Below are 21,086 nucleotides of genomic sequence, written 5' to 3'. Positions count from 1 at the left end.
CAAGCTCCTTCTTTTAAAAACTTTTTTTTTGATAGAGCTCTTATCATATGCTTTGTATATTGGAGTTTGCCCTTTAAACTCCGTTTTGCATTGTACACAAACAGGTCCTTAATATATGAATCCTTTATATTAAAAAGAGTGATGAGGATTGGGAAAGTTTAGCATTTGGAACTGGGCTAACGGTGTCCAGGATCTACTGCATGGTAGTGCCTGTTTTCAATCTATCGGTTTCATGTTTATTTGAAATAAATCGTGAAAGCTTTCTCAAAATTATCTACTATTCAAAATTAGCTTAAAATGTTGTGCAGTTTAATTTTAAACTGCAGATGATCCGGTTCGAGTCTAGGATCCGGTGCAATTTAATTTAATTTTTTAGTTTTCCTCTAATCATGATTAATCAACAATTTTGTGATGCTTGCTCTAATTATAATGCGATTTGATAAGTTTCAGACTCAAATTTTAGGATATTTTGTTAAAAATAAACATTTTATCTTAAAAAAATTTGTAATAACTTTTTCTCTTTTAAATTCACTATCTTAAAGACGAATAATAGGATCAGAATTAAGTAATTCACCATTTATTTCTTCTTCTATTTTTCCCTTTGTCTCAGAAATATTGTATTCATTATAGGAAAAGAAAAACAGCAACAATTTATCCTCGCTGGACGTCCAGAAAATATTTATCATTTTCATTATAAACGCTAAAACTTTGAGCATGTTACAATGAATTTAATTAAAGTACGAGTAAATTTTTATGCTTAAATTCACTATTACTTTTTCGACCATGTCTGTGATTGAAATTAATCACAAGTGGCGATATTTTTTTACTATTATTTTTTATTATGTCTAATTACACTCCTTCTTTAATATAACTATCATTTTCTTGCTGAAAACGTCGCACGGTGTCCAAATACGTTGTTAATAGCAAAGGATAAAGTGACTTTTTGACATAAATAAATTCAAAAAAATTATTATTTGCTGAATATTTTTTTTAAAAATAATTTATGAAAATATCTTAAAAGTATATATCTTTATTTTTGTTTTAAAAATTTTTATACAAAAATCAATTTAACCGACTTCTGTTATAAGTTTAATTTTTTTTATATAAAAGTCAATTTAAATGTTTTTAAAATTTTTTTATACAGTCGATTTATTTATTTTATTTTTGAATTATTATATAAAAATTAATTTAATTTAACTTTTATTTTGATTTTAAAATTTATTTACACATTAATTAATTTAAATTAAATTTTATTCACACGTAAATATGTTTTATAAAAAATTTGATTATAATTAATTTTATATATATAATTGAAGTTAATTTAGATAAATTTTATTTTTAAAAAATTGAAGTAGAATGTAAATCAATTTCTGTTATATGTATTTTTTAAAAAAAATTACGTAATTTTTTTTTAGAATATGTAAGGAGTAATAATAATTTTTTAATTTATTTATATAAAAAAGCCGGATAATGTTGACCACAATTTTTGAAATTATAAACATAAATTAGTATATTTATTGAATTTATAAAATTATTAAAATTAAGGGATTAAAATATCTTATATTTGTAATTTCACGAAAAAGAGGTCTAGTTGACCCGAATTCATTCTTCTCCCACACTCTGGAGGATCCTTTTCCCGATCTGCGAGGGCAGGCGAGTTCTCTCGTGTATTGTAACTTCGCAACTTATGTTATTTTAATCATATCCAAATATTGTATCTATCGATTCTGAGTTTTAAAATTTGCGTGATATCAGCTCCATGGCAGGTTCATCAGAATTCGATCCAGCGCTTGCGCTTTCTCACAAGTTCCCCGATGTCTCTCTCTTTCTCCTTTATCTTGCGTTAGCATTTCTTGAATTAGCATATTCATATTCAGAATTCTAAACTTCTGTTATCATTTTGATGAACTGCAGACTACATACTCTTATACAGACAGGTAAGGGCTTAGCTATCATGTCTGATTTCATGCAAAATAGAAAATGGATGGGTAAATATGCTTTAATTCATGTTGAACAGAGATGCAGCACTTTATGCCTTAGGCGTAGGGGCATGTTTATTGGATGCTGTTGATACCGATGAACTTAAATATGTTTACCATGAGAATGGTCAGAAGTGTATCAAGGTATTTTTTGTTTTAAAACTATTCTTGGACAATGTTTAATTTCACGCATTTCTTCGCCAATAACATCTGCAAAAATATTGCTTAGAATTCACTTATGTATGTCATAAGAATGGACAATTTAACACAATTTGCTTCAACCGCAACCTATGCAAAGATGTTGCTTATAATTCATCTTTGTTTAGGCAGTCCCTGCTGACATAATTGGAAAATATTTCTAACTTTATAGGTCTTGCCTACGTTTGCTGCTGTGGTTTCACTTCGATCTGCGCCGAATGGCTTTGATCTCCCAGGATTGCAGTGAGTGCTGCTTACTACTTCCATTAATTCTGTGCTTATATTTCATGTGCTGTTTATATATAATCTCCACAGCATGTATTTTATCGGTGAATGTATAATTCATTCCCTTTTTTACTCCGTCGTCTGTCATATTGATCTTTTGACACTTAACCAAAAGTAAAACCTTATGCATGCTAGATTTGATCCACGCCTTCTGCTTCATGGACAGCAATATATAGAATTGTACAAACCGTTTCCTTCCAGCTGTCATGTAAGTTTCTTTTTATGAAAATTTGTTATACTGCACATTTAGATTGAATTGTTAAACTAATTCGGGACCTTTACAATTGAGAGTCTAAAACAGTTCTGTGTGATTTTCATCAGCTTGCTGAGGTTAATTTACTAATTATTATGTTTTTCTCTCTTATTCTTTCTAGATAGGCTCATGATACATTATTGTTTTTACAGATACTCAATAAAGCCAGTCTTGCTGGATTGCATGATAAAGGTTGACTTGCAAAAACAGTTTTTACTTGATTTGTCGTGCATTTGTTTGCTGCATAGTTTCACTTTAACACCTCTGGAAAATATATATCTTATGTATGCATATTTGAAGTTTTTATTCCTTTTACTACTTTTATTCTGCTTCTTAAAAATTGAATTTCATTTTTTTAATTTTAGGTAAAGCAGCAATTTTGGAGATTGAAACAAAAAGCTATGAGAAGGAGTCTGGTGCTTTATTATGCATGAACAGGTAATGCTAAAAATGTTCCTTTTAATGCTTTGTTATCATCATACTCAAATTACCTTGTGGCTTGCAGGTCAACTATCTATCTACGTGGTGCTGGTGGCTTCTCAAAGTCATCTAACCCATTTTCTTACTCAAACTACCCTTTGAACCAGACTCCAGCTGCGAAAATTCCTGAAAGTAAACCTTTTTCAGTGTTTGAGGATCATACCCAACCATCTCAGGCATGTTAAAACTATTTAATATTGTTTGACATAAATTGGCTGGTTCTTTTACGTCATTTTTCCATCCTTTTTGGGCCTTTCCCTCATTTACTTGGCTGTGCTCTGTTATTCACTTAGTAGCATATTTGAAAGCAATGTAGGATCTGTATCTTCAATTCTGAATCAGCATATAATAACATCGTAAATCTATATTACATATTTAATTAATTTAACCTCATTTATCTCTTCAGCCTTTAGCTTTCTACCTTCCTTAGATATTTGGCTGTCCTATATCTTTGACCACAATAGTTGTTCATGAAATCTATTTTCTCCAAAATCTTTCATTAAGTAGCGTTGCAAGCAATTGTGTCTTTTTTTTGTTCCCGCAAGATATTATAAAATGCTTATTTGTGGTACAACTTGGTATGAAACTTTCCTTGTGCACTAATGATTGCAGTAAAGCAGTTGAGGGAATCAGTTGGTTGCTTTGTGGAGCAATGTGAAATATATTAAAATATTCCAACTTATACCAAATATTTTGGAAAAGGAATTCCTTGTTCAGTACAGTTGTCTTTTTTTTTTTCCTTGAATTTTATTATCATTCTTTTTTGTGAATACAACAGTTGTAATGTCTAAAAATGGATTAGTATTTCATGCAGTGCATGTAAGGTTCAATTTCCGTAATTCAGTTTTCCTTTTATTAAATAAACAATTTTGATTAAGTTAACAGTTTTAATTACATTATTATAACTATCTAATGGCAACACAAATTCCATCAGTAATGCAGTCAATACAATTTTTAAGCAGAAAAAACTTACATCAAATTCTCCAATCAAACAATGACATGGGGAACTTTTTTCTACATTAAATAACCTCCATTAGGAATATCTTGTTAAATTTTTAAATTATGCTGTCAATTCAATTTCTAAGTGGAAAAAGCTTGCATCAAGTTCTGTATATCCTTGCCATCAATTCTCCAATCAAAAAATGACACGTGGACCTTTTTTTTTTTTTTCCTACATTGAATAATTTCAATGAAAAATATATTGTTACATTTCAAAAAGAAAAATCCACATGTCCACAAGGATTGTAAGGAACTTGATCTAAGTTTTGTCCTTTTTTAGATATTCACCCTTTATTTTGCTCTTCATAATCTGTAATTCATTTTGTTAGGCCTCAGGTAGCCTTTTGGCCCAGCTTTTAACATTTTAAAAGTCACTTTAAAGTAAAAGCTAGAATTAAGAGCTTTTAAAAATTAAAGCTAAAGTTGTTTGATAATTTTTAGTTCTTTTGTTTAGCTTAAAAGTCACTTTTGAGTGCGTTCTCCACAATATACACAAAACAGAGCACCCTCTTCCTCGAAAGGAAATTCCTGTAAATTCAAAAGAAAGCAATCCGAGTGAGAAGCCAACTGGCCAGAGCAGTACTGGGAAGATGGGAGAGGCTTCTGGCAGCAGAGACGTGAATATATTAGGAGTTGGGTGGTCGTTGGTTTGCTGTGGTCAGGCAGCTTGGGAGTGTGGTCGATGGTTATGGTTCTGCAATGGAGGTTGGGCAACTTGGGCAGTGATGTTCTCTGCATGCCGGTGGATAGCATTTATGATCTGGTTCTGTGGCTTATAGATGTTGCGGCTTGGCATCATATTTCAACAGAGAAGGATGGGGGAAAAACAATCCTCATTTTAGTTTTTCTAAAAGTTAATACCTTTTTTTTTTCACTAAAAATAAGCTGCTTTGTTTACAGCTTTTATTAAAGGAATTTTTGGCCCAGTTTTTTCTTTTAAGAAGAAAAGCCCAAAAAGAGATGGTTAAATACTAACGCAGAATAAGGAGAGGATGTTTGAACAAAAATAGAATTAGGAGAGGATGTTGAAAGTGTATGTTAGAAGGAATCGAAATAGTTAGGGTAGTTAAAGCAGTAAGATGTTCAGTCAAAAGGCTCAGTTAGTTGGTTGGAGGTTCAAATAGGAGAGCTCAAGTGGAGTGGAGAACGATTGTAAATGAGCTGAATCTTCGAACTCAGTTGAGAAGGGACAGCCTTTGTGAGGTAGACATAGAGTTCTCTCCATACAATACAATTCTCTAATAACTCATTCCTCACCCTATCTCCCATTCCTATCTTTGTACTGTCTATTCTTCACTATTCTTGCACTCTGTTGAGATTCTTAAAGCTATAGAACCAGAACACGTTTCATCTTTGAAAACTTCTGACGTGCTTCTTTATGAATTTCTACACGGATTCTGAGTGTGTCTTCCTTTTGGCAGGCACTGATCTATAGGCTATCTGGTGACTACAATCCTCTGCATTCAGATCCCATAGTTGCAAAGGTTGCTGGGTTAGTACTCTCATCCTGTCTTCTGAATGCCAGTAGATTGTTAAATACTTGAAATTAGATTCCCCAAGTTTATGTTCGGGTGTACCTAGGTGAATGGAAATTTTCCTTCCTTTTCAGCTATGGTGTTTTTTATAAGTAAATAGGATTTTTGTCATATGAGTTCAATACAAAGAAAGGGTTGTTGCATAGGATTGTAAGATGTAATGCCATCAGTTTGTGATGTGGCTATTCCTTTTGTGGTCATTTTCCTTCATATGGATTGTATTCAATTGTTCGGCTAATGTAATTTTAATTGATTGCCAAAGATTCTCGCAGCCAATATTGCATGGGTTGTGCACGTTAGGGTTTGCTGTTAGGGCAATCATCAAAAGCATATGCAGAGGAGATTCAGACTTGATAAAAAGCATAGCGGGCCGTTTTCTTCTACATGTCTACCCTGGTGAAACTTTAGTCACTGAGATGTGGCTTGAAAATCGAAGGTAGAGTCACTGTTTGCGCCATGTTGATATATTATCATCTTCTACTATCCTCTCCGAACTTATTCAAATGCTTGGGGAATAGAAATAGTGATTGAAACGTGAAATTGTGTAGGGTTGTATATCGGACTAAGGTGAAAGAGCGACAGCGAACAGTTCTTTCTGGCTACGTTGATCTGCGTGGTTTGAGTTCGTCACTGTGAAAGAATTCAGTAACATGTAGCTCGATAATATCTGCAGGAGGTTTGCCATAAATTAAGTACTCCACAATTCAAATGCTCTGGAAGTAATTGTAAAATGTTTGTTAAATGTTTAGAATTTCAAAGTTGGTATACGTAGAATATTTAGTAACATAGACTTGAAAAAAAAATCTAAACTATTATTTGGAAAAAAAACATGAATTTTTGTGATTGAGTTAACTCATAATAATAAGATATTATAAAAAAAAATATTTATTATGCTTTCGTAGTTTTAATAAAAGCATACTACTTCTAAATGTTTAAAATCGATTATGAAAATTGAGGTTAACAGAAAAAATTTAAAACTCAAATATTAAAGCCTTTTTTTTTTAATTCATCAGAAAAGTAGACTTCTGGTTTGATTTTATTCCGCTTCACACTTTTGCTTTCTTTAAATATATTATTTTGATTTTTGACATTGGAATCTATATAGGAAGTTATTATCATGGTTTAAATGAAATTAAAATTTGAATGGAGAAAAAAATTTAAAACAAAGTTCTTTTTATGTAATAGATATAAAAAAGATCTTAGTTTATTTTCTATATTTCAAGATAACAGTAATTTCAAAATTATTCAACAAGCATGGACTTTTGAGCAATTATTAAAACAAGTCAATACAATTTTTTAATGAAAACTTTGTGGAGTTAGGAGTTAAAAAGGCTATTTGTTAGCATTTTATTATTATTGTATTACTATGTGGTGTTTAAACTGGATTTATTATTTTTGTTTAAATATTTTAAATTTAATCCTATACATTAAAAGTCAATAAAACAAAATTTTAAAGACCTACAGCAAATATTGCCGTATTCACCATCTATCATCCATCAACATAATAATATTAAAACCGGTATTGCCACTTCGATAATCATATAATAATCGCATTTGAAGTATATTAAAATTATAAAAAACATTTTTAATGTATTTTAAGGAGGTGAATTATCACTTATAATTTTAGTAAATATTCGTTTAGTGCTTTAAATTGACGGAAACACTAACACTTCAATTATTACAAAAAAAATTAAAATAATACAAATGTAAGTTGGCGGAGAAAAAAGCCCACCGCCTCGCACATTCTACAAATAGTGCTAAATTCCTTCAGAAAATTTTCAAGCACCATCCGAAAGTTGTCGCTCTCACTTGGTCAATTCATTAAAGGTTTAACGTTAAAAATTTTAAGAGTTCCAGTCACATCTCCGAAAATGCAGAAGATAGGGTTCCTATGGTCGAAGAGTATCGGCATCTGAAACCAACGACAAAGTTTTCATCAAGTTCTTCGACCACATTTCTGCACTCGATGTTTGCCACAGGTTTAGATTAGAACTCCACGCTAATATCTCAATTTTTTTGGTTTCTTATGCTTTACGATGGTGATAGCAAGTTTTTGTCGCAAGTTAGCTCGCGACAAATTTTGAAACTGAAATTTGGCTGAAGTTTTCAAACATTGAGTCATTCTTGTCCGGAAAATTTGTAATCTTAATACAATAGCATGGAAAAAGATGTGAAATCTTGATACAACAATATGAAAGAAGACGAAGGTAGATTGCTCTAATTTTCCTGACAACAGCCTGACTCAGAATGATCATTACGCCTTTAAATCTCTGTCACAGCCTTATATTTCTTGACCTCTTTTGTGATCCAACCTTCAATTCCAATCTACTTTACGGGATACTTTGCATATTCCCATGTTTGTATGTCTCATTCATATGTTGTCTTTGATGTTTGGTATAACACGTCAAAGAGCAAATGAAACTCAAGTGACAACATAAAATTGATTATTAAAATAATAATATTCTAATTAGGATAATAGTATGCCAAGTTCTTGACATGCGACAAAGTTAGGTTTAAAATCTGATAGCTAACACTTAACAAGAATTATTTAGTCACTCATGAGATTAAATTTTTTAAGAGACTAATTTCAAATGTATGAACTTTTATAGCGACAAGAAGCTTAATTAAACCAACATTTTTTATTTTTTATCAAAGTAGTAGCATACAAGATTGATGGAGTATCTCAATGCAAAAGTAAAGCAGAAGACAATACACAACCCGATGGTGATTTACATTTTATATGGCACTATGCCTTGCAGTATATAAAATTTGTTTACTTGGGTACTTGTATTTTACCGTATTTATTAAACGTTGTGCCAGTTTGTAAAAACATTTATTATAAAATAAAAAATAAAAGCTTAACAATCTTACTAACAACGCGCATAATAATATCGTTATATACCATACCAAACCCTTAAGAATCAACATTTAGGAAACTATTATTTTTATGTACTGTGAACCCAACACCAATTAAATTTGATTGACAATTCAATCGGCACGGTAGTAGCATTAATAACTTATAATCTAACCCCCACAGGCCACTTCTCAGATTATTTCATGTTCAAGGTATTTCCTTGGTCGAAGAGTAGAAGAAAACAGAAATAAAATGGTTCACAGGTATGGTCTGAAATTAATCCATTATTATTCTAACCTGTGATTGAGAGTGGTCTCTATTCAATCCAATGCACCTTCAACATTTTAGCCATAAAACTGAATCGATCAGCAGCTTCATCGATCTGGCAAATATATATTCAACTTGAGACATAATATAACAAACCGATAGAAGGGAAAAACAACCTGGATCCGTAATTGTTACCATTTTCTGTGTTGGACGACCCGCTCCATGTCCAGCCTTGCAGTCAATGCGACCAATAATAGGGTTTGTCTGAGGACTTCTTTCCAAGCTCCTACAGAGGACATACTGCATGGTCTGATAAAAATTGGAAATCTGTTAAAAAGAGAATGGAGGAAAGAAAAAGGGGAGGGGGAGTGAACATGATTTTCTTGCCCACACAGTGGTCAAGTCACAGTGACAGATACCCCGATGTGCAACTGCAATTGACTAATTTATTTAGATTACGATCACTTATTCTTGAGTCTTTAATGTATACAAGTAATCATGAGAAGCAGACTAACCGCCAATAGCTTCAATGTGTGCAGTGGCACAACACGATCATCATGATCAGCTGTCAACAACATGGTTGATGGATACTGAATTGACTGACCTGGATGATGTTCCCACGGTCTCCGGACATTATGTAAGGGTGAATATCTATAACACAGGATAATATAAACGTCATATCTTTCACACACACAAATTACATATCCAAATATTATTTACATTTTTCTTGATGAACCCTAAAATATGAGAATAAATAATAGTGAGAATCTTCAACTTCAACAAACCAGGAAGAAACTATATATTGATACTGCTAGAATATGTGGAAGTTAAAATTGCACCAACCTAATTATCCTGCTGCAGAATTATTACAGAACAAGTATAAAATGTATAGTTTTATGCCCCTATACCTATCAGCTTCAGGATTAAACTATAATAAGCTGTGTATTCAGCATACCGAGTATCTAAACAGGCTACTCAACAAGAGTCAAAATGTTTAGCCATATATGACCAAAGTACCTCTCAAGGTTTATTATCTTCATTCGGATATATAGAATTCCGTATTCTTTCCTGTTATATTGATCAACAATAATCTATCAAATGACAGACACGAGGAAGCCATGTTATCCCATATAGAATTAATATCTCAGGTTTAATGGCACTATCTCTTTGATGAAAATCATTACTTGCTTATCAAACCAGGAGGTGCATGTCATGTGTATTGAGTAGCTTGTGAACTTCTGGGAAGAAAGAAGGATCAAATGGATATGAAATCAAGGACCAATGGTGAGGATAGTATCGAAGTTCAACACTGGGCCAGGTGGGGTGTAAGTATTTACCCATTGCTCTGCCCATTGTGCACCAAAATTTTGAGAAATATACCCATGTCCATCAATTAAGTATTAATGAAATGCTGCCTTTTTAACCCATCAGCTCAATTAAATCATCCAAACCTAACCCCACCATCACCACACTTCCACCATCATCACTGCACTAGCAGCACTATGACTTGGTAGTAATTTTAAACAATTTGCCACTAATAACTATTATGATTACCTATATTATCTTTTTCATAAAATATAGAAATATATCCTTGATGTTTCGAGATAGGATAAACCTTACTTAATTAGCCAATGAAATTCTTCCTCCGTATCTGAACAACCATAATCTGAGGTCCAAGCATGACCTGAATAACAACTATTCTAAATCAATATGTCACACTCGTATAAACAAACTACTGGATATAACAGATGCAAACAAACCTATGGTAAATTTGTGGAACCGTAGCATGTCCATAACACCAACATGGGCAAGTGCACAGCCAAATAAATCAGGCCTCTGTACATATAAATGAGAGGGGGAGAATCTAATGAACAAAGCTATAGATTGGGAAAGTATAGACGAAAAAATGGGAAGAGAAAACAAATGAATTAAACCTGATTTATACAAGCACCAACAAGAAGTCCACCGTTGCTTCCACCTTCAATGCATAACTTTCTGGGATTAGTATAACCAGTAGATACAAGGTATTCTGCTGCCGAAATGAAGTCATCAAAGCAATTCTGCTTTCTTGCAAGGGAGCCTGCTTTATGCCATTCCTCTCCGTATTCTCCACCACCACGGATATTTGCTATGCAGTAAACAACCCCTAAATGTCTTGTGAGTACAATGCGACTGACACTGAAATATGGTGTAATACTGATATTAAAACCACCATATCCATATAACAAACAAGGGTGTGAACCATCCAAAATAATATTCCTTCTGGCAACAATGAACATTGGGATCTTGGTACCATCTTTACTAGGCACAAAAACCTGAATTGGGGAAATTAAATCAAAGAAAAGTACAACCAAGTTGAGCAACAAGAATACAGATTCTAACAGATAGCATGCCCATCCTCATATAGGATAATGGGATTTGAAACTGTCAATTTAATAATGTGAACCTAAAAATTTGATAAGATAACTTTGCAGCATTAGAGAATACTTTCTTTACCTGATTAACATGAAACTCAGACTGATCAAACCCAGGGACAACAACTTCACGGAATATCTTCATATCAGGGATCTCTGTTCCCAGGTTGCACTGGTAGATGATACCAGGAGTTAAAAGGCTTGTAAAGTTAATGAAAACCACACTATCTTCACGCCGAGCAGAAATTCCAGAAACTGTGCCGATGTCAATTGGTAATTGATGTAGCAAGGAACCTGCTTTTAAGTCTCTTACTTGTAGAATATATTTCACATCACTCAAATAACTCACTATGAGTTGATCACCATTTACAGCACATGCTGACTCAAGTACATCTTTTTCAGACTCATGGAGAACATCAACCCAAGAAGTTGGTTCTTTCAAATCTACTCGGACTAGTTTATATTTTGGAGCATCTTTATTAGTTAAAAATGTAAACATAGTGTCATCATTTGCAATGGCTTCATATTGTGCGTCAAAATTATCAATAAGTTTGACAAATGGAAGGAGGGAATTTTGATTCCGAAAGCTTTCCAGCCCATTAGCAAGTGTGGACAAATCACAGTAGTAAAGTTTGTTGACTGGATCACACCCTTCTTCAATATGAAGAAGAACATACTGCAAAATCAACAAAAACCAAGAGTCCGATTCATGGAGAATTGAATATCATGTCCATAAAATTCATTGTAGCTTTGTTACAGTATTGCACTTGACAAAGAAAAAATTCGAAATATACTCTCTCCCATGCCTTGACTTGCAAAGTTATGAATTCAACAATATTATGTTCGATCTTATCTAAATGCTTAGAGTGAATATAAATTCTTAAATCAATAGATATATGATAGGAACTGAATTTATTATTGATTGAGTAAATTTCCCATGTTATTTGAGAGAACCTAGACTTTCCCTACTCTCAAAGAGTACAATCCTTTCTCTAATTGACAATGTGCCCTCCTTTGCTCTCTTTTGTTCTATTTATACAAGTGATATCATTTCCCAATTGAAACTAGCTATTAATTATAACTAACAAGCTAATGGGTTACCTAAAATACTTCTCTTCCCCCCCCCCCGCTCCCCAGCATCATTCACTTTGTCTTTGGGATGAAGTTCCAATTGATTGAAGCATGATGGTCAGGCCCTCTTCCTTTCACCATGTCTCCTAGCTACCAAGTGGAGCAATTTCCATCATCATGTCGGCAACGCCAGCATTGCAAGGTATGGGACTCTAACTCCCACATTGGAAGTATGGCATTTATAAGGCCTTGTGCTTTCCTTTCCCCTCTTTTGTTCTATTTATACAAGTGATACCATTTTTTAATTGTAAGAACTTTAGGAGAACCACACCACAAAGGTTAGCTGAGTCTCCAAGGCTTTATAAACTTTAGATCAGAATCTCATACATCCAATGTAGACTCAAGTGGGTCCTAACATCCCACCACACTCTGCAAGCCCTGGCACTCGAGCAGGCTAGCTTTGTACTAGCCCCTTTGACTAGTCCCAGGTGAACACTGCAATGTCAGTATCCCCACCTGCACCACTCATTTGCAATTGAGAGACATGATGAAAAGCTCTAATACCAATTGAGAAACCAAATCAGTAAAAGAGAAAAAGAATAAAAGTTTTATTATTGAATGAGTGAATTTCCAAGGTAATTCTAGAGAACCTGGACTCTCCCTATTCTCAAAGAGTACAATCCTTTTTCTAATTGACAATTAACTATCATTTCCTCTCTTTTGTTCTATTTATACATGTGATACTATTTCTTAATTGTAACTAACTATTAATTATAACTAACAAGCTAACAGGTTATCTAACAATATATTAAAATTACATAACAATGAGTCCTGTACCTTTTTTGTGAGTTTAAATAAGAATCTTGAAAAGCATTAGAGTAAAGCTCTAGGTTTTTAAAGCAAGACGCTTGGAGACAGATTTCTATCGAGCAAAAACATGTTATCAAAATATTCTATATAACATTCAGCCATTTAACCAAAACATAACGCTAAAATAGAAATCATGCAAAACAAGACAATGGAGAACTAGGTTTTCCAAGCAAGACATTCAATGTTAAATCAGAAGGATTCAAATAGATGCCTAGTAAAAACTATGTAAGACATGCAAGGCCTGAAGCAGTGAAATGTCAGTAACATTAGTAAAAGGCACAAAGACATCAGTTGCACATTTTGTTATTTTATTTGTACACAATAAGAATACAGATAACTGTCCAGTAAATCAAAAGCAATGACAAAAAAAAAGTACCTTCCCATCATAAGTAACACTTCCTTGAAACGAATATTTAGGGTTTTCAGGATCTCTCCAGCACAAAACATCATCTGATTGATTTGTACCCAAAAAATGATAATAGAACTCATGATGCAGGTTAGCGTGTGTTTCAGTCCCAGCATCTGCTACTTCTCCATCTCTAAAGTGTAAAAGCAGGGTAATTAATTCAAACTTTAAGTCAAAAGAACTGGAACTGATCCTACTGTCATCACTACGTTATTTACAAGATATTAATAGAAATAAATACCAATTCAAATCATCTTGATATGAACAAGCAAATTCAAAACCATTTGCTCTCCATATTTGCACTCAAATAGCAATTGCAAATTAGAATAACAAGCTCCGGTTTACTAACTTCCTTTTTCACTAATAGTCCATAGACTACATTCTATCACGTTTTAACAAACACATTTGAGAACTTAACCAAATTCTTTACTTCCTGGAAGCAATGTGAGCATAGGAAATGCACTTACTTGGGTGCTGGATAGCGGCTATAAAAGAAACCTTTGCTATCATGTGTCCAACTAATTGAGGAAAACTTCACCTGAAACAAAATATCTCCAACCATCAGTGGTTCCATTTTTATTTCTAGTAAAGGCACGCTATGACACTCACCCATGATAAAGTATCAGGCTCTACATTCCTGTCCTCAATTCGCATTACTTTTATAGTCACCCAATCGCTACCGCTTGAACTAAGCGCATAAGCCAAGTACTTGGCATCTTCGCTCACCGACAGTGTGCTCAGTGAGACGGTTCCGTCTTCACTTAACGCATTGGGGTCAAGCAAAACCTCTGGTTCTCCCTCCAAACTGTCCTGCGAATATTCACTACGTAATTGAATCCGAGAAGCTGAAAAACCAAGCAAAACATTCAACAAACTCACGTGAACACATAATTAGCTACCAAACCTGCACATATAGAATGTCCTGTGGCTGAAGCCCAGTGTTGTGGAAGTAAAAGTACTTATTGGCTTGTCTAAAAGGAGCCTCATAACGAGGATGGTCAAATAGCTTGGTAATCGTTTCACTAAGCTTCCCTCTAGTTTCGCATTTTTTAAGCACAGAATCTGTTAATCGAACCTGTTTCTCCACAAATTCTTTCACTTCTTCCGCATCAGGATCTTCAAGCCTTAAACCAAATATTAAAAAAAACATATAAAAATACTTTTCAATAAGATTTGCCTCTAGAATTTCCTCATCGAGTTCAATTTTACTTTATTTGCAGAAAGTTCGAAAATAAGGCAAAATCTAGCCGAATAGAGCAACGACAATAACTGATTTTCGTTTTGAGTACCATCGGTAAGGGTCAGCAATCTTGACTCCATGATAGTCATCGATGACTGAGTCGTCTCTGCGAGCAGGGGGGTATTGGAGAGGTTCGTCTAGGGCACAGACAGAAGCCATGCTATTTGGAGGACGTGAGAATCAAAGAAGTGAAAGTGAATTGGTAAACGTCGATGTGGTGTGAAAGTGGCTCCGGTTTCACTTAAATACTCCGAGATTTAGTAGCAGTACTAAGCAGAACAGCTCCTTGGTAAGGAAATTGAAAATGCACGATTCGGCTAAGTTGCTTAATGCTTAATCAAATAAGTTGCAATTATTTCGATAAATCCTAATGAAATATTTTATAAATTTACTCTCACTTGTCTAATATTATACCACTATTTTAAAGTAAAGTGTATTTTTATTCTTCATCTATGTTAAGAATAAAACTTATTGACTTCAGCATTTTCTTCTTTACTGCCTAGTCGCATTCCTTTGTTGTTCGTTTGAGTGATTACATGTAAGACAAGTGTTTTACAAAACGTAATGGTTCATGCCTATCCTTTTTTACATGCATTATAATTAATATAAAGTGTTTTTTAATAAACGATTTTATCTATTGCTTACAGTGATTTTATTAAATGATAATGAAAATACTTTTCAGTCTAAAATCGCTGTCAAAAAAAGGGGAGATGATTACATGTAAGATGCTTTCTTGATTACCACTATTTTAAATTAAATGAAAGCGAAGTTTAATTTATCACTTAAAGGAGAAGAAAAAACCTTACTCTTTAAATGCTTCTAAATTTTCTTAATCAGATATGATGTCAATTTTTTATTTATCAAAATATTACTTTTTTTCATTAACCATAGCCTTCGTAATTGTATATCGTTAAAAAAAGTTTAAAATTAAAAAAAAACGAAACCCTTGTTTTTATATTTGCCTCAACACATTATTAAATATTGAGGTTTATTTCTTTGTCCTTAAATTGATTAATGCAACAATAAATAGTCACAATAACAACTAAATGAGGGATGAACTTTACAAATTTCCCAATGTTGATACGCAGAAAAATGACAAATGAATATGAGGGCAGTTAGATGAACACACTTGGCCTTTGTAAAGGAGTTTTTGACATTCTTACAAATTTACTTTAACTTGTTTTACATTTTAAAAATTATCGAAACAACTCTTTTAGCAAAATTTTATAATTTTAGTCAAGCTTATAAAATAATTTATCATTTAATAAAACCACTGTAAGTAATTGATAAATTTTTTTATTAAAAAACACTTTATATTAATTATAATGCATGTAACAAAAGGGCAGGCATGAACTATTACTTTTTGTAAAACACTTAAAAATCAACCTAGAGGGAAAAACAGCATATATGTATGTCCATAATCCATAATCCCTTGAGGTAGAAAATACTTTTTAGTCTAAAATCGCTGTCAAAAAAACGTGTATTCTTCCTGTTCGCTATCATGATTAACGTTAGGCTTTAAATACATTTTTCCCTTTTAAATAAATGAATTTGAACGGTTGAATAGATTCCCATTAAGAAAAACTAGTATGACATTACTCAATAAAATTTACACAAATTTCGTTCAATAATTTTAGAATGAAAATTATACGTTAAGTATCTCACAAGCACCTCTGATTATGTCTGGATGGATAAAATTTTAATAAGGATAATATAGATACGAGAGATCTACGGTGAAATGTACCACTTAACTATTGATTTGAAAGTAGATTACAGGGATGAAATATTTGAGGTGTAAAATCCACCTAAAAACATTCTCTTTGCAAGATGGCAAGGTGAGCAGGGAGCATGTTAATTTTTTTAATACCTTATTGTTAATCATTTAAAAATTTAAATTCACTTTTACGACATTTATCACTTTTAAATACACATTAAAAAAAATAACATTTACTACTTTTTCATACCTTTAAAATGATAAATACACAAGCTCAAGAGCTGAAAGTTAACATTTTTTGTTTCATATTCTGTATTTAATATGAAACTCGGATTAAAAACACTTTTATAAGGATGAAAAAAATATTTTATAATTCATTCCCTGTTTTAACTTTTTATAAAAAAAATCAGACAATAAATATTATTAAAAATTTAATTTTTGATCAAATTTATATTTATTAGGAGTGTTCATGATTCGAATGTTAATGGGACCGAGAACACCCCTAATATTTGTTGTTGCATTGCATTTTATTTTCCTTCTCTTATTCATATAAAAATATATTTCTATTCATTTAAACAATATACTTTTCCTATATTTATCTTATTTTGCCTTTAACCTTTCTTATTTGTTTCCTTAACTAAAGGAAGGATAAAGATTTGATTAATGTTTAGCATCATTTGAAGTTGAGAACCCAAACCCTTTAAAAAACGAAATAGTTTGTGCCTAATGATAACATCATGGTGGAGCAAGGGCGTCCTCTTGTTGGATATAAACACACGTCAATATTTTATGTTGATGGTACTTTCCTCGGCCCACTTTTCCCTACGAACACAGTTATTTTGAACTTCACACATCTGGATGATTTGAACAAGGGAAGTGGTTACGACTTTACTAATTTTGCTGCGAACAAACGGAACGGGCAGTGTGGATGCTCAGAGAAGGATGGTATTGGTTTTCATAGTCAAAACAGGCATGTGCTGTAGTTCGGTAATAATGAATGGTCCCTACAATTAAGGCTAATTCCTAGCACTCTGCTAGTCGTACACTTTGAAGAATTTGACTCCTACAAAAGACTCGCTGCAAAACACAAATGTTTGAAGCTAAGCTAGGCCGTGTCTACGAGTTGCTAGCTGTTCCGATGCAGAGCCAAGCCCTCCCCAAAAGATTTGAGGGGCCGCCACTACTGTATACAGATAGAACAAAGTGACCCAGTTGTCCCGTATTCACATCACATTTCGTTTCAGTGTCATTATTGTTAATTATTTGGTCCACTCGAAAAATGTTATTTCTACCCGCATAATTGATTCTATTATTTAAATTGCTTTTCTAAAAGTCAATAACGTGTACAAAAAAGGATTAATATATTAAAAAATTATTAATACATTGACTAACACTTATTAAATACGAAAGAGAAACATTATTAACAATTTAAAAAAAAGTAATAATCATATAAGTATTAATAAATTTTAACCTTGATCTTTGTATATACATGCTCTTCTTATTTTTAAAACTAAATTCCTATCTTATTCTCTTCTTTTCTTATGTTTCATCATTTGAAATTTTTACACACGATATTAAAAAGCTTTAATCAAAGAAATAAGTTAAGCTTTTTTCTCCTAAAATACCCTTATTTAATATCAAGAGAAAAATATGTGAAAATGTAAAATGAATACTTAAATTAAAATTCATTTACAATAACTATTAAATAAAAATATAGGTGAAAAATATAATTAATTCAACTTTAAAAACAAAACAATTGAAATTTGCAACTAAATACTAAAATAACAATAAATGAGTATAATATATTCATAAAATATATGCTTAGAAAGAAAAAATAGTACACAATCTTGTATTAGAGTGTCAAACTTTTAGAGATTCAAATATCAAAGAACTCTTACAATGCTATTCTTTTCTCCGCAAAGGAAAAGAATTCAAGCTATAAGAATTCAAATAACTGTAATCTTTTCCAGTTGTCCTCTTATTACCGCGAGAGATGCAATGCTAACTGAAACTTTCACCTAGGAACTGAGAATTTAATCGCTTCCACTTAATCAAAAGGCTTTGAATTCGACGTCAATATCACAAAGCCAAATTCACATGGACTTGTATAAATCATGAAACAATATTCACCCGTCCAGAAGAGTGCTTGGGATGACTTTTACCAACTTTTCCCCAGAATTGGCATTTATTTACTATTTACCCCACGCGCCATGAAAGAGTGTGCTTGCTTGTCCTTGTATTTTATATAAGAGATTAATGTCAGTATTCAATCATGAGCCACCCCTTACGTTCAGAGGGGACTCGTGTAGCGTTGTAGAAAGAGGGGTCAGCCATAGAGTAGTAAAGCGCCATCTAATCTTATAGTCTGTGCTGTGCCTGCCGCTGGATATGCAAATCAATATTACTAAAACCAATGCGACCAATTTTTCAATTTCAAATGGGAATCGAAAACATAAACGGTGAGATGCAAAAAGCCATTGACAGAGAAATCAGCTGGCGCAGCTGGCATTAAAAGGTTAACATAAAACGACCATGGCGGAAAAAACTTTAAATTAAATCGGTCAAGCAAGAAAAAAAAATATGTATGCACTTATCTGCTCAAAAAAGGAAGCAATCCCTGCAGAAATTGCAGATCCTAACCATTAAAAAGTTTTTAAACCTAAAAAAGTAATAAACTCGTTCAATTTTCATCCCTCCTCAGCGATGTAAACTAAACCACCTTCTAAAAACCCTAGATCTCGCATCTTAGAACTCGAAACATACACGACGTCAAAGAGATAAAGAAAAACAAAAAATATCCACTACATGCTGTACTTGAAGAGTAATCAAACTTATGAAGAGAGAAAAGCAATAAAAAATAACCATCTAATGCAAGGAGAAACATAGGGATTTCAAAAGAAAGAAGTGGAACTAGATTGTAGGGTTTTCAACACCAGCGACTTATGGCATGATACCCTTTATCTCTGATCCCGTGACAAAATTTTGCAAGCACACAGTAGGATCCTGTAGAAACATAATGTGAGAGAAAAAACACAAAGTACACATACTCAAGAAGACAAACAAAAATATTGATGTTCTTCAGGTGTATGTATAACATAAGATAAAACGTTATTCTATACAAAAAGTACTTGTCAGACACAAAAGATACAGAAACAAATAAGAAGGGGAGGGGGGAGAGAAGAAAGGATTCTAGTTATTTTACCTTACAGTAGATATGAGGAAAGATGTTTAAGTAATTGAGATATACAATCACGAAGGCTTTACAAAGGGAAGCCAACACAGCTCTATTGGCAGTATGCCCACCTCCGCATGTTTAAGGACAACGAGAGAGATCCATTGAGAAAAGGACGGAAGTGGAGGTGGACAGAATGCCAAAAAACTCTGTAAGAAACCCTTTGTTAAACCCACGTGAAGACAAAGCCAAGCTTCTCACTTTGAAACTTGGAAAGACTCACCCCACCGTGCAGGCAGAACGCAAGCAAGAGCCAGATTGGGATATTGGGTAGAAAGGGCGAGCATGTGCTGTGGCGTATTTAAGATGTGACGGAGCATGAGAATAAATAGGAGAGAGAAGTGGGAGGAGGTGGGTGTGATTAATTGTTTAATAACTTCAATTAATTATTATTATTATTGAGAGAGAGAGAGAAATATTGTTGCAGGCTCAAAAAGATTGATAAGCAATGAGATTGGATGGTTCATTCCTGAGAAGGCATATTTAGAAAGATCAAAGGATCATCATAGTTGTTCTTCCCCCTTCCCTCGTTCTTGATGAAACCCACTCTTCTCTCCCTCCATCGATCTTCCCTTTTACCTGCGCTTTCACACCCTCGATTTTGATGCCCACGAAACGCACTTGGATCTATCCGCTTGCTTGCGCTGCTGGGTTGGCCTAGTATGGGAACCATTTTCGTGTTATTCTTTCCTTATTATGACATCAGAAAGTGACAAAGACCTAAACATTTTTGGAATATGGGTTTTTCATGACCAAAAATGTTTTTTTTTAATAATTATCAATTTGTATTTTATTTTTAAAAAATCTCATGGAGACTAACAACTAATGCTTTTACCATTTATCTGAATCAAGGAAACATAGAGGGAAAGGGTGTTAGTAATATTATTTTCAGTCTTATCTATTAAAAATATTTGATTCTGTAAAATATGAAAATATATATCACTAAATTATATTTTATTCGATAAATATTCTTAATATAGAAAATTAAATTAATATATTATATGAAACATAAATTAATACATTCAATTATATAAATAATAAATAAGTGTTTCTTAATAAATATTATTGATAAAAAGATAAAAAAATTAACTATGAATATATTGGAAAGTAGTTTTTTTTTATAATTATGACTTAAAAATATTATTTATTTTTTATAACCAAAAACAATATTATACCTTTTGAACGTTTTTAATATATTTCTTTTAGTTTGACCTGATTAAAAACTATAAAAGTACAAGTATTAATTATTAAATTTAATATATAATTTATGTAATTTTAAGTTATTTTTC

General features: G+C 32.7%; 2 protein-coding genes across 10 annotated transcripts; one reads left to right on the top strand and one right to left on the bottom strand.

Annotated features, from left to right (window-relative positions):
• Positions 1-1,580: 1,580 nt before the first annotated feature.
• LOC113864692 (enoyl-CoA hydratase 2, peroxisomal) lies at positions 1,581-6,599 on the top strand. Of its 6 annotated transcripts, none has more exons than XM_027498702.1 (12): positions 1,581-1,672; positions 1,756-1,816; positions 1,915-1,937; positions 2,018-2,123; positions 2,350-2,420; positions 2,598-2,670; positions 2,841-2,907; positions 3,081-3,153; positions 3,221-3,371; positions 5,616-5,686; positions 5,992-6,165; positions 6,278-6,467. In XM_027498702.1, exons 2-12 carry the CDS (start codon positions 1,760-1,762, stop codon positions 6,363-6,365), a joined length of 954 nt encoding a protein of 317 aa, XP_027354503.1. In that variant the 5' UTR covers positions 1,581-1,672; positions 1,756-1,759; the 3' UTR covers positions 6,366-6,467. The 6 variants fall into 6 exon arrangements, with proteins under 6 accessions (XP_027354503.1, XP_027354506.1, XP_027354507.1 ...); XM_027498701.1 differs by having other exon boundaries at positions 1,588-1,667; XM_027498703.1 differs by having other exon boundaries at positions 1,589-1,667; positions 2,868-2,907.
• Positions 6,600-7,826: 1,227 nt separating this feature from the next.
• Positions 7,827-15,067, bottom strand: LOC113864500 (prolyl endopeptidase-like). 4 transcript variants are annotated; one of them, XM_027498277.1, is made up of 12 exons: positions 14,901-15,067; positions 14,516-14,735; positions 14,221-14,421; positions 14,079-14,149; positions 13,582-13,744; positions 11,347-11,940; positions 10,785-11,165; positions 10,611-10,686; positions 10,471-10,534; positions 9,366-9,501; positions 9,046-9,159; positions 7,827-8,965 (listed from the first exon to the last, which is right to left on the bottom strand). In XM_027498277.1, exons 1-12 carry the CDS (start codon positions 15,008-15,010, stop codon positions 8,900-8,902), a joined length of 2,196 nt encoding a protein of 731 aa, XP_027354078.1. In that variant the 5' UTR covers positions 15,011-15,067; the 3' UTR covers positions 7,827-8,899. The 4 variants fall into 4 exon arrangements, with proteins under 4 accessions (XP_027354078.1, XP_027354079.1, XP_027354080.1 ...); XM_027498278.1 differs by having other exon boundaries at positions 8,689-8,965; positions 14,221-14,416; positions 14,511-14,735; positions 14,901-15,048; XM_027498279.1 differs by lacking the exon at positions 14,901-15,067 and having other exon boundaries at positions 8,689-8,965; positions 14,221-14,416; positions 14,516-14,730.
• Positions 15,068-21,086: the final 6,019 nt, after the last annotated feature.

This window comes from Abrus precatorius, unplaced genomic scaffold (assembly GCF_003935025.1).
Source record: "Abrus precatorius isolate BTA unplaced genomic scaffold, Abrus_2018 Scaffold4, whole genome shotgun sequence".
Classification (NCBI taxonomy): Eukaryota; Viridiplantae; Streptophyta; class Magnoliopsida; order Fabales; family Fabaceae; genus Abrus; species Abrus precatorius.
The sequence above is the reverse complement of the archived record's forward strand: the minus strand, read 5'-3'. Positions and strand labels throughout refer to the sequence as shown.

Coding starts and splice junctions, on each gene's coding strand:
- LOC113864692 (XM_027498702.1), top strand. CDS start 1,760: ATGGCAGGTTCATCAGAATTCGATCCAGCGCTTGCGCTTTCTCACAAG. Junction 1,938..2,017: donor ACATACTCTTATACAGACAG/GTAAGGGCTTAG, acceptor CATGTTGAACAG/AGATGCAGCACTTTATGCCT. Junction 2,671..2,840: donor CGTTTCCTTCCAGCTGTCAT/GTAAGTTTCTTT, acceptor CTTTCTAGATAG/GCTCATGATACATTATTGTT.
- LOC113864500 (XM_027498277.1), bottom strand. CDS start 15,010: ATGGCTTCTGTCTGTGCCCTAGACGAACCTCTCCAATACCCCCCTGCT. Junction 11,941..13,581: donor GTGTTACTTATGATGGGAAG/GTACTTTTTTTT, acceptor TTGATTTTGCAG/TATGTTCTTCTTCATATTGA. Junction 10,687..10,784: donor TTGGTGCTTGTATAAATCAG/GTTTAATTCATT, acceptor TTATATGTACAG/AGGCCTGATTTATTTGGCTG.